General features: G+C 45.8%; 1 protein-coding gene across 4 annotated transcripts in view; it reads right to left on the bottom strand.

Moving 5' to 3' along the window:
- Positions 1-24,639, bottom strand: part of cfap221 (cilia and flagella associated protein 221) — a 431,960-nt gene that overhangs the window by 198,246 nt on the left and 209,075 nt on the right. For all 4 annotated transcript variants that reach the window (XM_070874512.1, XM_070874515.1, XM_070874508.1 and 1 more), the window contains exon 10: positions 19,724-19,820. In XM_070874512.1, coding sequence (XP_070730613.1) covers positions 19,724-19,820 — 97 coding nt within the window. The remainder of the gene's footprint in view (positions 1-19,723; positions 19,821-24,639) is intronic.

Here is a 24,639-nt window from a genome sequence, read left to right as displayed (position 1 = left end):
CTATATTTTCTTTTACACCCTTTTCTCCTCACTGGATTATATTTTTTTGAGAGTTGTGAAATATCTCCTTAAATGTACGCCACTGTTCATCAACTGTCCTACACTTTAATCTATTTTCCCAGTCCACTTTAGCCAACTCTGCCCTCATACCTTCATAGTCTCCTTTATTTAAGCTTAGTATGCTGGTTTGAGATCCAACTTTCTCACCCTCCATCTGAATTTGAAATTCAACCATGCTATGATCACTCATTCCAAGGGGATCCTTTACTAGGAGATTATTTATTAATCCTGTCTCATTACACAGGACCAGATCCAAGATAGCCTGCCCCCTGGTTGGTTCTGTTACATACTGCTCAAGGAACCCGTCCTTATCAACTCTTCCTCAAGGCTACCCTGACCAATTTGATTTGTCCAATCAATATGGAGGTTAAAATCACCCATGATTGTTGCTGTTCCCTTTTTACAAGCCCCCACTATTTCCTGGTTTATACACCGACCAATAAAGTTGCTACTGTTAGGGGGCCTATAAACTATGCCCACCAATGACTTTTTCCCCTTATTATTCCTTATCTCCACCTAAACTGTTTCAACATCCTAATCATTTGAGCCAATATCGTTTCTCACTATTGCAGTGATTCCATCCTTTATCAATAGAGCTACCCCGCCTCCTTTTCTGGTAATATCTGGAAAAACTTCAGGAGTGCTCATGAATGTCATAATGCTCATAAATGAAATGCAAAGATAAACCCCGGCTTCTCCGTTGCAAACCGTCTTCTTAAACCCCTCTCCCGTCTCCTCCACCCTTACTTCCGACGAGAAGTGTGAGGAGCTCATGGACTTTTTTGCCTCTAAGAATGAGACCATCCATTCAGCTGCCTTTGCCACTTCCCTTCCTTCCTCTTGCCCACCGGGCCAAACTTTCTTTCAGGTTCCCCCTACCCTAGCCCTGAACTCGCATTTTTCTCCAGTTTCCCTCCGATCTCCCATGATGACCTCTCCACGCTCATCTTCCTGCTCCCTCGACCCTATTCCCACCAAACTGCTGACTACCCAACTTTCTTTTCTGGCTCCCATGTTAGCTGACATTGTTAACAGTTCTCTTTCCTCAGGTACTGTTCCCCCTCCTTCAAATCTGCCGTCATCACCTCTCTCCTCAAAAAAAACCCTTGACCCTCCGTCCTTGCAAACTACTGCCCCATGTCCAACCTCCCTTTCCTCTCCAAAGTTCTTGAATGTGTTGTCGCTTACAAAATCCGTGCTCATCTTTCCCGCAACTCCATGTTTGAATCTCTCCAATCAGGTTTCCGCCCCTGCCACAGTACTGAAACGGCTCACTTCAAAGTCACAAATGACATCCTTTGCGTCTGTGGCAAAGGTAAACTATCCCTCCTTGTCCTTCCTGATTTGTCTGCAGCCTGTGACATGGTTGACCACTCCACCTTCTCCAACGCCTCTCCACCATTGTCCAGCTGGGTGGGACTGCACTCGCTTGGTTCCATTCTTATCTATCGAATCATAGCCAGAGAATCACCTGGAGTGGATTTCCTTCCTGCTCCCGCATTGTTATCTCTGGTATCCCCCAAGGATCTATCCTTAGCCCCCTCCTATTCATTATTTACATGCTGCCCCTTGGCGACATCATCCGAAAACTCAGCGACAGTTTCCACATGTACGCTGACGACACCACTATCTCGCTACCACTTCTCTCGAACCCTGCACAGTCTCTAAATTGTCAGACTGCTTGTCCGACATCCAGTTCTGGATGAGTAGAAATAATCTCCAATTAAATATTGGGAAGACCGAAGCCATTATTTTCAATTCCCACCACAAACTCCATTCCCTAGCCACTGACTCCATCCCTCTCCCTACATCTGTCTGAGACTGAGCCACATTGTTTGCAACCTTGGTGTCATATTTGACCTTGAAATGAGCTTCTGACCACATATCCGCGGCATTAACTAAGACTGCCTATTTCCACCTCTGCAACAATATCCCATCCCCGCTCTTGCCTCAGCTCATCTGCTGCTGAAACTCTCATCCATGCTTTTGTTACCTCAAGACTTGACTATTCCAATGCACTCCTGGCTGGCCTCCCACATTCTGACCTAAGTAAATTTGAGATCATCCAAAACCTGACTGCTCATGTCCTAACTCACACCAAGTCCCACATACCCATTACTCCTGTTCTCGCTGACCTACATTGGCTCCCGGTTAAGCAATGCCTCGATTTCAAAATTCTCATCCTTGTTTTCAAAACCCTCCATGGCCTCGCCCCTCCCTTTCTCTGTAATCTCCTTCAGCCCCACAACCCCGCCAAAGATATCTGCGCCCCTCTAATTCTGCCTTCTTGAGCATCCCTGATTATAGTTGCCCTTCTGTTGCCTCGACCCTAAGCTGTGGAATTCTCTGCCTAAACCTCTCCGCCTCTTTCCTCTTTTAAGACGCTCCTTAAAACCTTCCTCTTTGACCACCTGCCCTATATTCTCCTTATGTGGTTCAGTGTCAAAATCTTTATTTTATAATACTCCTGTGAAGCACCTTGGGATGTTTTACTGCATTAAAGGCGCTATATAAATACAAGTTGTTCTTGTGGTTAACCATTGTTAATGCTTGAGGCTGGGCATTTGTTCATGTGTAAGAGTACTTATAAGCATTATTCACCAGGGAATCAAAGAAGAAGATGCACCAACACCTTGTAGAAGCTGCATTACAGCATTAAAAACACAACGAGGTATTGATGAAGTTTGTCTGAAGTTTTAAGTGATGAGAACTATTTGGTAAGTACTTGTTAAAATTACAATTATTTTTACAAAAACACACAAATATTCTCTCACAACCAGTGCTAGCAGCAACAAATTACAAACTCAGTTATTCTGGCTTTGACTGTGCCTGACCCAAAGATGGGTGATATGGGAAGAGCAACCACCTAATCTTTTAATCTTTTTTTAAAAAGAGTTGCGTGAGCAAAAAAAAGAGACTACGGATTGCGCACCTGTTGCAGCTTTTGTTTTGTTGACACCAGTGAAAGAGATAAAGGGAGAGCGAGTATGCGCGGAATGAAAGAGCCCGAGAGCGAGAATGAGAGATATAGAGAGGCAGACAGAGCGGTAGATTTTAACTATCGGGCGGTGACCCAATGGCTGCTCGATCATGCTCATGGGAGATCCTGTCCATTTTGAAGGGTGGGCCTCATTACTATGTTCCTGACAAACTGCAAGTATGAACTGGGACATTGGAACCAGTTCTGGGGGAAGTGGGACCTGTACAAAAGGGACGGTCTGCACTTGAGCAGGACTGGAACTGATGTCCTAGGGGTAACATTTGCTAATGCAGTTCGGGAATGTTTAAACTAATATGGCAGGGGTATGGGAACCTATGCAGCGAGATAGGGCGAAGTAATATGGAGTCAGAAACAGATGGTAGAAAGGTAAAAATCAATAGTGGAAGGCCGAGTAAACAAAGGCAAGAAACAAAAAGGGCCACACTGCATCATAATTCTAAAAGGACAAAGGGTGTTAAAAAAACAAGCCTGCGGCTTTGTGTCTTAATGCAAGGAGTATCCGCAATAAGGTGGATGAATTAACTGTGCAAATAGATGTTAACGGATATGATGTGATTGGGATTACAGAGACGTGAATCCAGGATGATCAGGGCTGGGAACTCAACATCCAGGGGTATTCAACATTCAGGAAGGATAAAATAAAAGGAAAAGGAGGTGGGGTAGCATTGCTGGTTAAAGAGGAGATTAATGCAATAGTTAGGAAGGACATTAGCTTGGCTGATGTGAAATCAATATGGGTAGAGCTGCAGAACACCAAAGGGCAAAAAACGATAGTGGGAGTTGTGTACAGACCTCCAAACAGTAGTAGTAATGTTGGGGAGGGCATCAAACAGGAAATTAGGGGTGCATGCAATAAAGGTGCAGCAGTTATCATGGGTGACTTTAATATGCACATAGATTGGGCTAACCAAACTGGAAGCAATACGGTGGAGGAGGATTTCCTGGAGTGCATAAGGGATGGTTTTTTAGACCAATATGTCGAGGAACCAACTAGGGGGGAGGCCATCTTAGACTGGGTGTTGTGCAATGAGAGAGGATTAATTAGCAATCTCGTTGTGCGAGGCCCCTTGGGGAAGAGTGACCATAATATGGTGGAATTCTACATTAGGATGGAGAATGAAACAGTTAATTCAGAGACCATGGTCCAGAACTTAAAGAAGGCTAACTTTGAAAGTATGAGGCGTGAATTGGCTAGAATAGATTGGCGAGTGATACTTAAGGGGTTGACTGTGGATGGGCAATGGCAGACATTTAGAGACTGCATGGATGAACTACAACAATTGTACATCCCTGCCTGGCGTAAAAATAAAAAAGGGAAGGTGGCTCAACCATGGCTATCAAGGGAAATCAGGGATAGTATTAAAGCCAAGGAAGTGGCATACAAATTGGCCAGAAATAGCAGTGAACCTGGGGACTGGGAGAAATTTAGAACTCAGCAGAGGAGGACAAAAGGTTTGATTAGGGCAGGGAAAATAGAGGTACGAGAGGAAGCTTGCAGGGAACATTAAGACAGACTGCAAACGTTTCTATAGATATGTAAAGAGAAAAAGGTTAGTAAAGACAACGTAGGTCCCCTGCAGTCAGAATCAGGGGAAGTCATAACGGGGAACAAAGAAATGGCGGACCAATTGAACAAGTACTTTGGTTCGGTATTCACTAAGGGGGACACAAACAACCTTCTGGATATAAAAGGGGTCAGAGGGTCTAGTTAGAAGGAGGAACTGAGGGAAATCATTATTAGTCGGGAAATTGTGTTGGGGAAATTGATGGGATTGAAGGCCGATAAATCCCCAGGGCCTGATGGACTGCATCCCAGAGTACTTAAGGAGGTGGCCTTGGAAATAGCGGATGCATTGACAGTCATTTTCCAACATTCCATCGACTCTGGATCAGTTCCTATCGAGTGGAGGGTAGCCGATGTAACCCCACTTTTTAAAAAAGGAGGGAGAGAGAAAACAGGGAATTATAGATCGGTCAGCCTGACATCGGTAGTGGGTAAAATGATGGATTCAATTATTAAGGATGTCATAGCAGCGCATTTGGAAAGAGGTGACATGATAGGTCCAAGTCAGCATGGATTTGTGAAAGGGAAATCATGCTTGACAAATCTTCTGGAATTTTTTGAGGATGTTTCCAGTAGAGTGGACAAGGGAGAACCAGTTGATGTGGTATATTTGGACTTTCAGAAGGCTTTCGACAAGGTCCCACACAAGAAATTAATGTGCAAAGTTAAAGAACATGGGATTGGGGGTAGAGTGCTGACTTGGATTGAGAACTGGTTGTCAGACAGGAAGCAAAGAGTAGGAGTAAATGGGTACTTTTCAGAATGGCAGACAGTGACGAGTGGGATACCGCAAGGTTCTGTGCTGGGGCCCCAGCTGTTTACATTGTATATTAATGATTTAGATGAGGGGATTAAATGTAGTATCTCCAAATTTGTGGATGACACTAAGTTGGGTGGCAGTGTCAGCTGCGAGGAGGATGCTATGAGGCTGCAGAGTGACTTGGATAGGTTAGGTGAATGGGCAAATGCATGGCAGATGAAGTATAATGTGGATAAATGTGAGGTTATCCACTTTGGTGGTATAAACAGAGAGACAGACTATTATCTGAATGGTGACAGATTAGGAAAAGGGGAGGTGCAACAAGACCTGGGTGTCATGGTTCATCAGTCATTGAAGGTTGGCATGCAGGTACAGCAGGCGGTTAAGAAAGCATGTTGGCCTTCATAGCGAGGCGATTTGAGTACAGGGGCAGGGAGGTGTTGCTACAGTTGTACAGGGCCTTGGTGAGGCCACACCTGGAGTATTGTGTACAGTTTTGGTCTCCTAACTTGAGGAAGGACATTCTTGCTATTGAGGGAGTGCAGCGAAGGTTCACCAGACTGATTCCCGGGATGGCGGGACTGACATATCAAGAAAGACTGGATCAACTGGGCTTGTATTCACTGGAGTTCAGAAGAATGAGAGGGGACCTCATAGAAACGTTTAAAATTCTGAGGGGTTTAGACAGGTTAGATGCAGGAAGAATGTTCCCAATGTTGGGGAAGTCCAGAACCAGGGGTCACAGTCTAAGGATAAGGAGTAAGCCATTTAGGACCGAGATGAGGAGAAACTTCTTCACCCAGAGAGTGGTGAACATGTGGAATTCTCCACCACAGAAAGTTGTTGAGGCCAATTCACTAAATATATTCAAAAAGGAGTTAGATGTAGTCCTTACTACTAGGGGGATCAAGGGGTATGGCGAGAAAGCAGGAATGGGGTACTGAAGTTGCAAGTTCAGCCATGAACTCATTGAATGGTGGTGCAGGCTCGAAGGGCCGAATGGCCTACTCCTGCACCTATTTTCTATGTTTATAAGATTCTATGAAATGAGCACCCTGCTGCAGCTTGCTGGCTCTGGCCAGTCCAATATAGGGTGGCCTGGAGGCTGACCCGGCTGGCCGGAAGGTAGATCCAGGGATGGAGATGGGGACAGTAGCGGCTTACATTGTTCTTGTAATGAGAGTATGAACATTCATGCTCCTGCTGCATCTTCTGCTATACTGTGGAGTGTGTATGGTGTATGGTCCACGCAATTGTCCATCAAAATTGCAATATGACCTTGTGTACATCATAGGACCCCAATTTACATATTAAAGGGGCTGACCGCCTGAAAAATACTCTCTGACTGCCCAGCAGAGAGCGCCTTTGAAGATGGCAGCCCCCAGAGCGCCAGTATAAATGAGGTGGTAGCCATTGTCAATTCTCTACTGCCTTTTTTACGCTAGGCAGCCGAATCTATCCAAAAATGTCCTTCTTCAACCTAATTTGATTTTTTTGAAGAAAACTTGTAAGTTGAATTTTCAAAGCAAATTTTCAGAGAAACAGATAGGAAGTAGGGATACAGGGAAAGGGGAGAGAATGAGGGAAGCATCATCATCATAGGCAGTCCCTCGGAATTGAGGAAGACTTGCTTCCACTCCTGAAGTGAGTTCTTTGGTGGCTGAACAGTCCAATACGAGAGCTAAAGACTCTGTCACAGGTGGGACACACAGTCATTGAGGGAAGGGGTGGGTGGGACTGGTTTGCCGCACGCTCCTTCCACTACCTGCGCTTGACGTCTTCACGCTCTCGGCGTTGAGTCTGGAAGTGCTCAACGCCCTCCCGGATGCACTTTTTCCACTTAGGGCGGTCTTTGGCCAGGGATTCCCAGGCAGTGGTGATGTCGCACTTTATCAGGGAGGCTCTGAGGGTGTCCTTGTAATGTTTCTGCTGCCCATCTTTGTCTTGTTTGCCATGAAGAAGCTCCGCATAGAACATTTGCTTTGAGAGTCTCGTATCTGGTATGCAAACTATGTGGCCTGCCCAGCGAAGCTGATCGAGCGTGGCCAGTGCTTCAATGTTGGGGATGTTAGCCTGGACGAGGCCACTGATGTTGGTGCACCTGTTCTCCCAGGGGATTTGCAGGATCTTGCGGAGACATCGTTGGTGATATATCTCCAGCGACTTGAGGTGTCTTCTGTACATCGTCCTTGCCTCTGAGCCATACAAGAGGGCGGGTATTACTACAGCCCTGTAGACCATAAGCTTGGTGGTAGATTTGACGGCCTGGTCTTCGAACACTCTTTTCCTCAGGCGGCTGAAGGCTGCACTGGCACACTGGAGGCGGTGTTGAATCTCCACATCAATGTCTGCTTTTGTTGATAAGAGACTCCTGAGGTATGGGAATTGGTCCACGATGTTGAGGGTCGCGCCGTTGATCTTGATGACTGGGGGGCATTGCTGTGTGACGAGGAGAGGCTGGTGGAGCACCTTTGTCTTACGGATGTTAAGCGTAAGGCCCATGCTTTCATATGGCTCAGTATATACATCGACTATATCCTGGAGTTCAGCCTCAGCAGGTGCACAGACGCAGGCTTCATCCGCATACTGTAGCTCAATGACAGAGTTGGGGTGATTTTGGACCTGGCCTGGAGGCGGCGTCAGTTAAACAGCTTCCCACTAGTTCTGTAGTTTAGTTCCACTCAAGCGGGGAGCTTGTTGTCTGTGAGGTGGAGCATGGCAGCGAGGAAGATTGAGAAGAGGTTTGGAGCGATGACGCAGCCCTGTTTGACCCTGGGCCGGACATGGATTGGGTCTGTAATGGATCTGTTAGTAAGGAACACGGCCTGCATGTCATCGTGGAGCAGGCGAAGGATGTTGACAAACTTTTGGGGGCATCCGAAACGGAGGAGGACGCTCCATAGACCCTCGCTTTTGACAGTGTCAAAGGCCTTTGTAATGTCGAAAAAGGCCATGTATAAGGGCTGGCGCTGCTACCTGCATTTTTCCTGCAGTTGTCACGCTGCAAAGATCATGTCCGTTGTGCCCAGTAGGGGACGAAATCCGCACTGCGACTCCGGGAGGAGCTCCTCGGCCACAGGGAGAAGACGGTGGAGGAGAACTCAGCGACACCTTTCCCAGTGGCTGATAGCAGGGAGATTCCCGTCGTTGCCGCAGTCAGACTTGTCTCCTTTTTTAAAGATGGTCATGATCACTGCATCTCTGAGATCTCCCGGCATGCTCTCCTCCCTCCAGATCATTAGCTGATCTCCGCCATACTTTAGCGCCTTATCAGGGATTCCATCCGCTCCCGTAGCCTTGATATTCTTGAGCTGTTTTATGGCTTTTCCTACCTCGTGCAACGTTGGGGTTTCACTGAGGTGGTGGCAGGTCGCATGCTGCGGGTTGGAGTCGAGAACACGTGGGTCAAAGGCAGGGTCTCAATTGAGGAAATCTTTGAAGTGCTCGTCCAGCAGGCCCTGACAGCCTCGGAATCCTTGATGAGTGTTTCCCTGTTCTTGGTCAGCAGTGAGGTGGGGCATTGGGAAAGTTGGACCGTAGGTGGCCTTGACTGCGATGAAGAATCCGCGCATATTGTGGCTGTCGGGAAGTTGTCGTATCTCCTGTGCTTTCTCCATCCACCACCTGTTCTTTAGATCCCGGGTATTTTGTTGGACCGCAGCCTTGAGCCGTCTGTAATGTTGCTTTGCAGCTCCCGCGTTGGGTTGTTGCTTGAGGCTCAGAAATGCCCTGCCCTTGCGATCTATTAGTTATTGGATCTCCTGATCATTCTCATCAAACCAGTCCTGGTGTTTTTTGGTTGAGTGTCCAAGTGTCTCTTCACAGGCACTGGTTATGGAGACCTAGAGGGCAGACCAAGAACTGTGGGCATTCAGCATCTGAGGGTCATCAGGCTAGCCAGGTTAGCTGTGAGGTGCTGGCTACATAGAGCTCTCTTAGCTGGGTCTTTAAGTGCCCCAGCATTGACTTTTTTGTGGCACTGCTTCTGCTGCCCCTCTGCTTTGGGGCTATGTTAGTATCGATGATGGATCGGATTAGGCGGTGGTCCGTCCAGCAGTCGTCAGCTCCTGTCATGGTGCAGGTGATGCGCACATCCTTGCAATTTCTGGCTTGGACGATGACATAGTCGAGCAGGTGCCAGTGTTTGGAGGAGCGTGTTGCCACGATGCCTTGTATTTGGCCCTCTGGTGGAACAGGGTGTTGGTGATGAGAAGTTCATGTTCTAGACATTTTGTCAGAAGTAGGGTACCGCTGGAGTTGGCTTTCCCTACCCCCGCTCTGCCAATCACGCCTCCCCAGAGGGCTGTGTCTTTGCCAACCCTGGCGCTGAAGTCACCTAGGAGGATCAATGTCGCCCTTGGAGACGTGGGACAGGGATGTCTCGATGTTGGAATAAAAACCCTCTTTAGTCTCATCCGTTGCATCGAGTGTTGGGGCGTACGCACTGATGATTGTGGTGCATTGGTTCCAGGATAAGGCGAGACGAAGTCATGAGGCGTTCGTTAACCCCGCATGGGGGGTCTTTGAGGCGGTCGACCAGTTCATTTTTGATAGCGAAGCCGACTCTGTGAAGGCGGCGATCTTCCTCTGATTTTCCTTTCCAGAAAAAGGTGTAACCTCCACCTTGTTCCTTGAGCTGGCCTTCCCCTGACCGCCGGGTCTCGCTTAGGGCGGCGATGTCGATGTCAAAGCATCTAAGTTCCTGGTGCAGCGTTCCGGCCTGTTGCTGTTGGAGTTGTCCATGAGAGTCCTGACGTTCCAGGTCCCGAACTTCATGTTAACGAAGTGGAAGATGCCTGTGCGTGAGTTCTTTTAACGTGGGGTGGCCGCTGCACACCGGCAACCACACGGGCTTAGCTGAGCAAGGTCTTGGTCCAGTGGCGTGGGGCTCCATGACGACTGGAGAATGAGCCTAATTGCCGACGTCAAAATGTTGCCCGCAAGTTTTCCAAAGTTATTTAAAAGTTTCTTCAGGGACTTCAAAGGAGAAATTCTCCAAGTTGTTTAAAAGTTTTCCCAAATTGTTTAAAAAGTTACTCAGGTCGATTAAAAATTTAAAAATAGATTAAAAGTTGATTAAAAGTCTAAAATGTAAGTCAGTAGTGGGTTACTCCCCTGGCACTGCTCCATGGGCGCCGCCAGCCATCTGTTGTCCTGAGCTGGCCCCGGAGTCCCTCCGGTCGGTTAAACGCCGGCCGCGGAGTCCCTTCGGCCAACTCGGAGCCTGCCTCGGCAGCGACCCCTGAGTCCTGGGGGCCCAATCTGTGGAGGTGAAAGCATCTGGATGCAGTTTCCTGTGTTGTCCTGGGTGGTCGGTAAGGCCGGGAGGTCGGTAAGGGGCCCCGAGGTGGGAGGTGGCCCAAGGCTTGGTTGGGGGGGCAGGCATTAGGAAAGTCAACCATCCGCTGGAATTCCGGGGGATGTTTTAAAAGTTTCTTCCAAAGTTTTCCAAAGTTATTTAAAAGTTTCTTCAGGGACTTCAAAGGAGAAATTCTCCAAGTTGTTTAAAAGTTTTCCCAAATTGTTTAAAAAGTTACTCAGGTCGATTAAAAATTTAAAAATAGATTAAAAGTTGATTAAAAGTCTAAAATGTAAGTCAGTAGTGGGTTACTCCCCTGGCACTGCTCCATGGGCGCCGCCAGCCATCTGTTGTCCTGAGCTGGCCCCGGAGTCCCTCCGGTCGGTTAAACGCCGGCCGCGGAGTCCCTTCGGCCAACTCGGAGCCTGCCTCGGCAGCGACCCCTGAGTCCTGGGGGCCCAATCTGTGGAGGTGAAAGCATCTGGATGCAGTTTCCTGTGTTGTCCTGGGTGGTCGGTAAGGCCGGGAGGTCGGTAAGGGGCCCCGAGGTGGGAGAGCCGAAGGGGCCCCGAGGTGGGAGAGCCGGAGGGGCCCCGAGGTCGGAGAGCCGGAGGGGCCCCGAGGGCAGCGAGCCGGTGGGGGCCCCGAGGTTGGCAAGCCGGTGGGACCGCGAGGTCGGCAGCCGGTAAGGCCCCGAGGTCAGCAAGCCGGTAAGGCCCCGATGTCGGCGAGTCGGGAGTTCGGAGGCATCGGAGGTCCCAACCACCAGAGGGTCATTGACTGCACCGTGGTGCGGGGATTCACTCTCCACATGAGCTTCCTCCCATCACCACTATATTTAGGGAAACAAGAGAGTCTCTGGCCACATGTCTTAGAAACATAGAAAATAGGTGCAGGAGTAGGCCAATCGGCCCTTCTAGCTTGCACCGCCATTCAATGAGTTCATAGCTGAACATGCAACTTCAGTACCCCATTCCTGCTTTCTTGCCATACCCCTTGATCCCCCGAGTAGTAAGGACTACATCTAACTCCTTTTTGAATATATTTAGTGAATTGGCCTCAACAACTTTCTGTGGTAGAGAATTCCACAGGTTCACCACTCTCTGGGTGAAGAAGTTTCTCCTCATCTCGGTCCTAAATGGCTTACCCCTTATCCTTAGACTGTGACCCCTGGTTCTGGACTTCTCCAACATTGGGAACATTCTTCCTGCATCTAACCTGTCTAAACCCATCAGAATTTTAAACGTTTCTATAAGGTCCCCTCTCATTCTTCTGAACTCCAGTGAATACAAGCCCAGTTGATTTAGTCTTTCTTGATAGATCAGTCCCACCATCCCGGGAATCAGTCTGGTGAACCTTCGCTGCACTCCCTCAATAACAAGAATGTCCTTCCTCAGGTTAGGAGACCAAGACTGTACACAATAATCCAGGTGTGGCCTCACCAAGGCCCTGTACAACCGTAGCAACACCTCCCTGCCCCTGTACTCAAATCCCCTCGCTATGAAGGCCAACATGCCATTTGCTTTTTTAACCGCCTGCTGTAACTGCATGCCAACCTTCAATGACTGATGTACCATGACACCCAGGTCTCGTTGCACCTCTCCTTTTCCTAATCTGTCACCATTCAGATAATAGTCTGTCTCTCTGTTTTTACCACCAAAGTGGACAACCTCACATTTATCCACATTATACTTCATCTGCCATGCATTTGCCCACTCACCTAACCTATCCAAGTCGCTCTGCAGTCTCATAGCATCCTCCTCGCAGCTCACACTGCCACCTAACTTAGTGTCATCCGCAAATTTGGAGATACTACATTTAATCCCCTCGTCTAAATCATTAATATACAGTGTAAACAGCTGGGGCCCCAGCACAGAACCTTGCGGTACCCCACTACTCACCGCCTGCCATTCTGAAAAGTACCCATTTACTCCTACTCTTTGCTTCCTGTCTGACAAACATTTCTCAATCCATGTCAGCACACTACCCCCAATCCCATGTGCTTTAACTTTGCACATTAATCTCTTGTGTGGAACCTTGTCGAAAGCCTTCTGAAAGTCCAAATATACCACATCAAATGGTTCTCCCTTGTCCATTCTACTGGAAACATCCTCAAAAAATTCCAGAAGATTTGTCAAGCATGATTTCCCTTTCACAAATCCATGCTGACTTGGACCTATCATGTCACCTCTTTCCAAATGCGCTGCTATGACATTCTTAATAATTGATTCCATCATCTTACCCACTACCGATGTCAGGCTGACCGGTCTATAATTCCCTGTTTTCTCTCTCCCTCCTTTTTTAAAAAGTGGGGTTACATTGGCTACCCTCCACTCCATAGGAACTGATCCAGAGTCAATGGAATGTTGGAAAATGACTGTCAATGCATCCGCTATTTCCAAGGCCACCTCCTTAAGTACTCTGGGATGCAGTCCATCAGTCCCTGGAGATTTATCGGCCTTCAATCCCATCAATTTCCCCAACACAATTTCCTGACTAATAAGGATTTCCCTCAGTTCCTCCTCCTTACTAGACCCTCTGACCCTTCTTATATCCGGAATGTTGTTCGTGTCCTCCTTAGTGAATACCGAACCAAAGTACTTGTTCAATTGGTCCGCCATTTCTTTGTTCCCCTTTATGACTTCCCCTGATTCTGACTGCAGGGGACCTACATTTGTCTTTACTAACCTTTTTCTCTTTACAAACTTTTGCAATTCGTCTTAATGTTCCCTGCAAGCTTCTTCTCGTACTCCATTTTCCCTGCCCTAATCAAACCCTTTGTCCTCCTCTGCTGAGTTCTAAATTTCTCCCAGTCCCCGGGTTCGCTGCTATTTCTGGCCAATTTGTATGCCACTTCCTTGGTTTTAATACTATCCCTGATTTCCCTTGATAGCCACGGTTGACCCACCTCCGCTTTTTTATTTTTATACCAGACAGGAATGTACAATTGTTGTAGTTCATCCATGTGGTCTCTAAATGTCTGCCATTGCCCATCCACAGTCAACCCGTCAAGTATCATTCGCCAATCAATCCTAGCCAATTCACACCTCATACCTTCAAAGTTACCCTTCTTTAAGTTCTGGACCATGGTCTCTGAATTAACTGTTTCATTCTCCATCCTAATGCAGAATTCCACCATATTATGGTCACTCTTCCCCAAGGGGCTTCGCACAACGAGATTGCTAATTAATCCTCTCTCATTATACAACACCCAGTCTAAGATGGCCTCTCCCCTAGTCTTTGAGGGAGTGGGAGTTGATGGAAGATTAAGGTTGAGGTGAATTGAGAGTGGAACGGAGGGAAAGATACAGGAGTTGAGCAGGTACGTAATGTGTACAAGTTGGAGATAGATATCTAACATTTAGCAGTGCTGGGGAGGGGAATTGAGTTTAGTTGCACTTTAGTGCAGTTTGGTAGGTATCGGTCTAAGCATTTGACAGAGCTAAAATTGGGGTCCTGAGGTTTGAGATTCATACAGTCTGGAGTTTGGCAAAATGGGGGATGCTGATATGGCACTTTTGTGGAGGGAGAAACTGGTTTGACAGAACTATGGAAGGTAATCATAAGGTTTGGCACAACTCTATCTAAGCTTAAAGCACTGTTCTTTATTCATTTCTCATTAGCTATACCTGGGACAGTAGACCTAATGTGTGTGTGTATGAGCAGGACCTAACAGAATTCATTGTTGTACCATCTTACATCATGGAAAATTTTTCCTGCTTTAGCCGGTCCTTCTCATCAAATTACAGTGCTAGTGGAGCACTGAATTAAATAGCTTTTGTAGACACAATAATTGAGTTGAAGCTCAATCATGTCCAGGCTTTTTCTTGACATTTATCCTGACTTGAGTAGGCTGCGGAGCAGGCTCGAGGGGCCGTATGGCCTACTCCTGCTCCTTTTTCTTATGTTCTTGATATTTATTGTTGTCTGGAATGTCTTTGTTTACCATATCTGCTAATAGCACAAGAGTGGAGCAGAGCAGTTTTACTGATTTTTCCAAATAAAATGACATATCCTGAAAAGGATAATTTTGCTTTAGTTGAAGAGCTTCCTCAAGCTTACAACAGATTCAAATCAACCTATGTCCAGATGAGTAGCCTAGGCAAGTAAAACCCATCAAAACAACAACAAAGGCACTAGGAATCAATAAATGGGACTAACCCCATATTTAGCATTACTAGGAAAATACCAAAAGCTCTGAAGTTGGATTGTAGAAATCAGGAAATGTATTATGCTGCTGAAGAAGAGCAACATTTAATCTGAACTGTTCCTTTAAGACCATAAAGCTTAATTCCTGTAAATAAGCACATGTCTGATTTCAACTTGAATTTAACTGCTGTTGGTTATAGAAGTTTTCAGTTTGCAAGTACATTTTTGACTCCAAATCAGAAGAAAGCAGCATGGAATAACTGGCATTTTGGAAAAAGCTCGTAAATTTCTGGTAGCAGCACAAAATGACAGTCTTTTATTCTGTTTTTTAAAATATTTTGGCAATTTAAAGTGTGACATTTGAGGTGTGATGGATGCTCTCAAAACTCAAAAATAGGGTATGCCTCACCAACTTCCCCAACACATAATTTGGTATTAACTGATCAGCCTCTTCAGAGTGCCTAATCGAGAGGTTTTACCCATTATCTGAACCTGAGCAGTTACATTTAACTCCAGAAAGCATCTTTTAGTCGCAGGTGTCCATGTCTGCTTTTATTTGTTAGAAGTAATGCAGGTGCAGCATAGTTATGAGCAGTGCCATGGAGTGTCAGAAATAAGTTTGCGCGACAGACTAACAATGTACTGAATTTCACAATCTTAGCCATGTCTTCTGTTCTAACATTTACAATTATTTTTTTACCAACTTTACCTACAAAAATCCCATGATTTTTGCTTTTCATGATCACTGGATGTCCCAAATGCTTTACAGCAAACAAAATATTTTTGGAGTGTAGTCACTGTTGTAATGTGGAAAATGCGGCAGCCAATTTGCACACAGCAAGCTCCCACAAACAGCAATGTGATAATGTCCAGATAATCTGTTTTAGTGATGTTGATTGAGGAATTAATATTGTCCAGGACATTGGGGATAATTCCCCTGCTCTTCTTCAAAATAGTGCCATGGGATCTTTTACGTCCACCTGAGAGAGCAGACGTTTAACGTTTAACTCAGTTTAACATCTCATCCAAAAGACAGCACTTCCGACAATGCAGCACTCCCTCAGCACTGCACTGGAGTGTCAGCCTAGATTTATTTATGAGCTCAAGTCCCTGGAGTGTGCTACCCACTGAGCCACAGCTAACATGTCATGATTATGGACTCATTATTAAGAACAACAATAACAACTTGCATTTATATAGTGTCTTTAACGTAGAAAAACATTTTAAAGAATGTGTCTCAGAGATGTAATTAAAAAACAGATACCAAGCAAAAGGAAAAATTAGGAGGTGATTTATAAGTATGAATGGGAATACTCCCAAAAATATACAAACACTTAAAATAAATTTTAAAAACATCACATATTTAAAATTAATCAAAATGGAATTTTTTGAAAATAAATTTACATATTTCAAAGAGTCTAAAAATAAACTTACCTTATTTCACAGGTTTTAAATGTTTAAATTATTGAAAAAATTTATTTTTCTGTCCTTTAAAGTCTTACACTGTAAGAATTATACGGGCATTCGCTGGGCAACACTCCGCCAGCAAATGTCCATTTCTGACAGATCTAGCAAGAGGATTCTTGACAGTTCGCAAGTTCCGGGTTTAGGCGCATGCCCAAACCCGGAACTTGCGGGGTCCCTACCGGCACGTGTGCAATTCAGCCCCAGTATCTACTTATGAGCCTGATTGGAAGACTCCTGGAACATTAATGCAGTCCTGTCAATTCAAATCCACAGCAACTCCTTATTCCCATTCAGTAGGTAGAGGATTGAAGTGTTTTTTTTTATTATTCGATCTGGGATATGGCATCGCTGGCAAGGCCAGCATTTATTGCACATCACCAATTGCCCTAGTGAAGGTGCTGGTGAGCAGCCTTCTTGAACTACTGCTGTCCTTTTGGTGAATGTACTCCCACAGTGCTGTTAGGGAGTTCCAGGATTTTGACCCAGCATTGATGAAGGAATGGCGATATATTATCAAGTTAGGATGGTATGTAACTTGCAGGGGAGCTTGCAGGTGATGGTGTTCTCATGTGCCTGCTGCCCTTGTCCTTCCAGGTGGTAGAGGTCGTGGGTTTAGGAGTTGCTGCCGAAGAAGCCGTGGCAAGTTGCTGCAGTGCATCTTATAGATGGTACACAATGCAGCCATGGTGCGCCGGTGGTAGAGGGAGTGAATGTTGAAGGTGGTGGATGGGATGTCAAACAAGCGGGCTGCTTTGTCCTGGATGGTGTCGAGCTTCTTGAGTATTGTTGGAGCTGCAGTCATCCAGGCAAGTGGAGAGTATTCCATTACACTCCTGACTTGTGCCTTGTAAATGGTGGAAAGGCTTTGGGAAGTCAGGAGATGAGACACTCGCCGCAGAATACCCAGCCTCTGACCTGCTCTTGTTGCCACAGTATTTATGTGGCTGGACCAGTTAATTTTCTGGTCAATGGTGACCCCCAGGATGTTGATGGTGGGGGATTCGACAATGGTAATGCCGTTGAATATCAAGGAGAGGTGGTTCGACTCTCACTTGTTGGAGATGGTCAATTCCTGGCACTTAGGTGGTGCAAATGTAACATGCCACTTATCAGCTCAAGCCTGAATGTCATCCAGATCTTGCTGCATGTGGGCATGGACTGCATTTTCTGAGGGGTTGCACATGGAAGTGAACACTGTGCAATCATCAGCGAACATCCCCACTTCTGACCTTATGATGGAGGGAAGGTCATCGATAAAGCAGCTGAAAATAGTTGGGCCAAGGATACTGCCCTGAAGAACTCATGCAGCAATGTCCTGGGTCTGGGCTGATTGAACTCCAACAATCATAATCATCTTCCTTTGTGCCAAGTTTGACTGCAGCTAGTGGAGAGTTTTCCCCCTGATTGTCATTGACTTCAATTTTACGAGGACTCCTTGATGCCACACTCAGTCAAATGCTACCATGATATCAAGTGCAGTCACTCTCACCTCACCCATTGAATTCAGTTATTTTGTCCATGTTTAGACCAAGGCTGTAATGAGGTCTGGAACCGAGTGGTCCTGGCGAAACCCAAACTGAGCATCGGTGAGCAGATTATTGGTGAGTATGTGTCGCTTGATAGCACTGTCGACGACATCTTTCATCACTTTGCTAATGATGAGTGTAGACTGATGGGGCGGGAATTGGATTTGTCTTGCTTTTTGTGGACAGGACATACTTGAGCAGTTTTCCATATTGCCAGTATTGCAGCTGTACTGGAACAGCTTGGCTAGAGGCATGGCTAGTTCTGGAGCATAAGTCTTCAGCACGACAGCCGGGATGTTGTTGGGGCCCATAGCCTTTGCTGCATCCAGTGTGCTCAGCCACTTCCGGATATCATGTGGAGTGAATTGAATTGGCTGAAGACTGGCTTCTGTGATGGTGGGGATGTCAGAGGAGGCCGATATAGATCATCCACTTGGTACTTATGGCTGAAGATAGTTGCAGCCTTGTCTTTTGCACTTGCATACTCGGCTCCGCCATCATTGAGGATAGGGATATTCATGGAGCCTCCTCCTCCTGTTAGTTGTTTAATTGTCTACCACCATTCACAACTGGATGTGGCAGGACTGCAGAGCTTTGATCTGATCTGTTAATTGTGGGAATGCTTAGCTCTGTTTATAGCATGCTGCTGCTTCTGCTGCTTAGCATGAATGTTGTCTTGTAATGTAGCTTCCCCAGGTTGGCACCTCATTTTTAGGTATGCCTGGTGCTGCTCCTGAGATGCTCTTCTGCACTCCTCATTAAATCAGGGTTGGTCCCCTGGCTTGATGGTAATGGTAGAATGCCGGTCCATGAGGTTACAGATTGTGGTGGAATACAATTCTGCTGCTGCTGATGGCCCACAGCACCTCATGTATGCCCAGTTTAGAATCTATCCCCTTTAGCACGATGGTAGTGCCACATAACATGATGGAGTATGTCTTCAGTGTGAAGACAGGACTTCATCTCCACAATGACTGTGCGGTGATCACTACTACCAATGCTGTCATGGACAGATGCATCTGCGACAGGTAGATTGGTGAAGATGAGGTCAAGTAGGTTTTTCCCTCATGTTGGTTCTCTCACCACCTGCTGCAGTCTGGCAGCTGTCATTCAGGACTTGGCCAGTTCAGTCAGTAGTGGTGCTACCTAACCAGATTGAAGTCCCCCACCTAGAGTACATTCTGTGCCCTAACTACCCTCGGTGCTTCTTCCAAATGGTGTTCAACATGGAGGAGTACTGACACATCAGCTGAGGGTGGTAATCAGCACGAGGTTTCCTTGCCCATGCTTGACCTGAAGCTATGAGACTTCATGTGGTCCAGAGTCAATGTTGAGGACGCCCAGGCCACTCCCTCCCGACTGTATACCACTGTGTCGCCACCTCGGGTGGGTCTGTCCTGCCGATGTGACAGATCATAAACAGGGATGGTGATGGAGGAGTCTGGGACATTGGCTGCAAAGGTACGATCCTGTGAGTATGACTATGTCAGGTTGTTGCTTGACTAGTCTGTGGGACAGCTCTCCTAATTTTCGCACAATTCCCCAGATGTTAGTGATGAGGACTTTGCAGGGTCGACTAGGCTGGATGTGTCACTGTCGTGTCCGTAGCCATGCCAAGGTCGATGGTGGATGGTCCGTCCTGTTTTATTCTGATTATTGTTTTTCATAGTGGCTTGTTACAACTGACTTGTTACAAATGGCTTGCTAGGCCATTTACAAGAACAGTTAAGAGTCAACCACATTGCTGTGGTTCTGGAATCACATATAGGCCAGACCAGGTAAGGACAGCAGATTTCTTTCCCTAAAGGGCATTAGTGAACCACTACTCACAACAAAATAATTACTTGTATTTGTACTTAGAGATAAATGGCACATATAATAATTCTGACTGAATTACCCTTTCGCAGATCTTTACTTTGTAGTTTGCCAGATTGCTGATTTAACATAATGGCTACAGCATGTGGATTGAATAAATTAACTGGAAACTTCATGTCCTGGCAAAAAAAAAGAAAAGAACATGTATTTATATATTTTTCACAATCTAAGGATATTCCAAAGCACTTCATAGCCAATTAAATACTTTTGAAATATAGTAATTTTTGTTATGTAGGGAGATGCAGCAGCCAATTTGCATACGTGATCCCAGCATCAGTAATGAGACAAATGACAGATTAACCTGATTTTGCTGGTTGTGGGATAAATGTTGGCCAAGACACCAAGAGAATTCCTCTGCTCTTCAAATAGCATCATGGGATCTCTTACATTCACCTGAGAGGGAAGATGGGGCCTTGATTTGACATCTCATCCAAAAGACGGCATGTTTAAGAGTGTTGCATTCCTTCAGTACTACACTGAAGTGTGAACCTAGATTATGTGCTTAAATTTCAGATTTGAACCTATATCTTTCTGAGTCAGTTGCGTGAGTACCACCACTGAGCCATGGCTGAAACCCTGGTACTCAATCTCCTGTACAATAAAATAAATTATTTATGATTTCAGAGGCATTTTACTGAACATTCATAGATGTAAATCACTTTTAGTCACATTGGTCTCTTGCTATATCTGGTAAGCTTAAACTGAGTTGTAGCCAGTATCAGTGAAATGCAGATGAACAGGAAACAAATAAAAAAGCAGAGTCACGAGTCAGCAATCCACAAAGGTTTTTGTGCAGAGATCAAAGAATTTTAACGCAATTTTTATTTTTATAAAACACAGTATTGATATTTTCTTCATTAGAAGTCCTGCATAGATCATAGAAATTTACATCACAGATGGAGACCATTTCGGCCCATCGTGTCCGCGCCGGCTGACCAAGAGCTATCCAGCCTAATCCCACTTTCCAGCTTTTGGTATGTAGTCCTGTAGGTTACGGCAGTTTAAGTGCACATCCAAGAATTTTTTAAATGTGGTGAGGGTTTCTGCCTCTACCACTCTTACAGTCAAGGCAATGAGTTCCAGACCTCACTACTTTCTGGGTGAAGAAATTTCCCCTCATATCTCCATATAAACCTCCCCCCAATTACTTTAAATCTATGTCCCCTGGTTGTTGACCCCTCTACCAAGGGAAACAGGTCCTTCATATCCACTCTATCCAGGCCCCTCATAATTTTATACACCTCAATCAGGTCTCCCCTCAGCCTCCTCTGTTCCAAAGAAAATAGACCCAGCATCTCCAATCTTTCCTCATAGCCAAAATTCTCCAGTCCAGGCAACATTCTTGTAAATCTTCTCTGCACCCTTTCCAGTGCAATCACATCTTTCCTGTAATGTGGTGACCAGAACTGCACACTGTACTCCAGCTGCGGCCTAACCGCTGTTTTATACAGTTCAAGCATAATGTCCTTGCTCTTGTATTCTATACCTCGACTAATAAAGGCAAGTATTCCATAATCCTTCTTAACCACCATTATCTACCTGGCTTGCTATCTGCAGTCCAAGGTCCCTTTGTTCCTCTATACTTTTCGTTCCATTTAATGTGTATTCCCTTGCCTTGCGAGACCTCCCCAAATGCATTATCTCACACTTATCCGGGTTGAATTCCATTTGCCATTGTTCCACCCACCTGACCAGTACATTGATATCTTCCGACAATCCGCAGCTTTCTTCTCCATTATCAATCACACAGCCTATTTTAGTGTCATCTACAAACTTCTTAATCATACCCCCAACACTCAAGTCCAAGTCATTGATATATACCACAAAAAGCAAGAGACCCAGCACTGAGCTCTGCAGAACCCCATTGGATACAGCCTTCCAGTCATAAAAACATCCTTCCTGCCTCTGAGCCAATTTTGGATCCAACTTGCCACTTTTCCTGGATCCCATGCGACCAGTCTGCCATGTGGGACTTTATCAAAAGCTTTACTAAAATCCATATACATTACATCATACGCATTGTCCTCATCGACCCTCCTGGTTCCCTCCTCGAAAAATTAAAATCAAGCTCATCAAACACGACCTTCCCTCAATAAATCCATGCTGACTGTCCTTGATTAATCCATGTCTTTATCCTGTCCCTCAGGATATTTTTCCAATAATGTTCCCAACACTGACGTTCGGCTGACTGGTCTGTAATTACTCGGTCTATCCCTTTCTCCCGTTTTAAACAAAGGTACAATATTAGCAGTCTTCCAGCACCACACTTGTAGCCAGAGAGAACTGGAAAATGATGGTCAGACCCTCTGCTATTTCCTCTTTTGCTTCTCTTGACAGCCTGGGATACATTTCATCTGGGCCTGGGGATTTATCCACTTTCAAAGCTGCTATGCTCCTTAATACTTCCTCTCTCACAATGTTTATCTCGTCTAATGTTTCATACTCCTCCTCCCTCATTGCAAGTTCTGCATCGCCATATATTCTGTCTCCGCACACAGATTTCCTTTGTGGTCTCTAATAGACCCCACTCTTTCTCTAGTTATCCTCTTGATCTTAATGTATTTATAAAACATCTTTGGGTTTTCCCGGTTTTTACTTGCCAACATTCTTTCATGCTCTCTCTTTGCTTTCCTGATATCTTTTTTAATTGCACCCCTGCACTTCTTATAGTCCTCTAGTTTCTGCAGTGTTGAGTTCATAGTATCAGTCATAAGCTTCGCTTTTTTTCTTTATCTTACCCTGTATGTCCCTTGACATCTAGGGGGCTCTAGATTTGTTAGCCCCACCCTTTTTTTTTTAAGGGAACATGCTTGCTCTGTACCCACAAGATCTCCTCCTTGAATGTCTCCCACTGCTCTGACACTGATTTACCATCAAGCAGCCATTTACAGTCCACCTTGGCCAAATCCCCTCTCAGCTCAGCAAGACTGGATTTACCCTATTTGAGAACTTTGTTTCTGAGTCACTTTGTCCTTTTCCATAACTACCCTAAATCTAACTGAATTATGATTACTAGCACCAAAATGCTCTCCCACTGATACCCCTTGACCTGCCCCTCTTCATTCTCCAAAACCAAGTCCAGAACCGCCCTCTCTCTTGTTGGGCTTGTTACATACTGGCTAAAGAAGTTCTCCTGAATGCATTTTAGTAATTCTACACCCTCTGTACCATTCACGCTGCTTTTTCCCCCAGTTAATATGAGGGTAGTTGAAAGACCCCACTGTTATAGCTCTCTAGTTTTTGCACTTCGCCACAGTTTGCCCACATATTTATTCTTCTATCTCCCTCTGACTGTTTGGGGGTCTATAGTATACTCCCAATAGTGTGATCGCCCCTTTTTTGTTCTTCAATTCAACCCATATGATCTCGTTTGATGACCCCTCCTTTTTTACCCCACTCTCCATCCCATCTGAAAACCCTGTAACCTGGAAAATTGAGCTGCCATACCTGTCCTTCTTTCAGCCATGTCTCAGTAATGGCTATAATATTGTACGGCCAAGTGTCTATCTGTGCTCTCAGCTTATCTGCCTTATTCCCTATAATCCTTGCATTGAAGTATATACCATTTAGTGGTACCAAACTTCCTTGTTGTCTAACTTCCAGCACTTGTTTCCTCTGTCTTCCAAATTCACTTTCTTTTTCTGCTGCCCAATTCCAGCTTTGTTTCTCTCTCCAGTTGCCATCGCCCTGCCAAGCTAGTTTAAACCCTCCCCAACAGCACTAGCAAACCCTTCCGCGAGGATACTGGTTCGGGCTCTGTTGAAGTGCAACCTGCCCGGCTTGTACAGGTCTCACCTCCCCCAGAAACATTCCAATGCCTCAGGAATCTAAAGCCCTCCCGCCTGCACCATCTCTCCAACCACGCATTGATCTTCTCTATCCTCCTATTTCTGTACTCACTAGCACGTGGCACCAGCAATAACCTGGAGATTACTACCTTTGAGGTCCTGCTTTTTAATCTCTCTCCTAGCTCCCTAAACTCTGCATGCAGGACCTCATTCCTCTTTCTATCTATGTCATTGATACCAATATGGACCACTACCTCCGGCTGTTCACCCTCTGCCCCCAGAATATCTTGCAGCCACTTGGTGACATCCTTGACTCTGACACCGGAGGCAACATACCATCCTGGAGTCACGTCTGCAGCCGCAGAAATGGCTGTATGCTCCCCTGACTATCGAATTCTCTACCACTATTGCTCTTCCACTCTTCTTCCTCCTCCCTCTGTAGTTGAGCTACCCATGATGCCATGGACTTGACTCTGGTTGCACTCCCCAGAGGCACCATCGCCCTCAGAACAGAATACTGGTTGCAGAGCGAGATGCATTCAGGGGCCTCCTGCCCTACCTGCCTAGTCCTCCTCTTCTATCTGTTGGTCACCCACTTTCTCCCTGTCCGTACACTCTTTAACTGCATGGTGACCACCTCTAGAAATGTGCTGTCCATGAAAATGTCAGTCTCGCGGATGTTCCGCAGTGACTCCAGCCGCCGCTCAAGCTTCAAAATGCGGAGCTCAAGTTGCTGCAGCTGGGGACACCTCCTGCTTACATGGTCATCCAGGCTATATGAAGCATCCAGGACTTCCCACATGTCACATGATGTGCACTCCACGGGACTGAGCCGCCCTGCCATGCTTCTAGTTAATTGACTATAAACTAAACTATGAAATAACCTTAACACGCGAAGACAAAAAAAAACACTCACAGGCAACTCACCAAACAGCCCCTTCCCTTGAGCCGATCACACTTTTGGTTAAATTAGGAGGGGGAAAATAGAGTATGAGAGGAAGCTTGCTGGGAACATAAAAACAGACTGCAAAAGCTTCTATAGATATGTCAAGGGAAAAAGATTAAGTGAAAACAAACATAGGTCCCTTGCAGTCAGATTCAGGTGAATTTATAATGGGGAACAAAGAAATGGCAGACCAGTTAAACAAAT

This window comes from Pristiophorus japonicus, chromosome 3, assembly GCF_044704955.1.
Source record: "Pristiophorus japonicus isolate sPriJap1 chromosome 3, sPriJap1.hap1, whole genome shotgun sequence".
Taxonomy (NCBI): domain Eukaryota; kingdom Metazoa; phylum Chordata; class Chondrichthyes; family Pristiophoridae; genus Pristiophorus; species Pristiophorus japonicus.
This window is presented reverse-complemented; position numbering and strand designations above follow the sequence as displayed.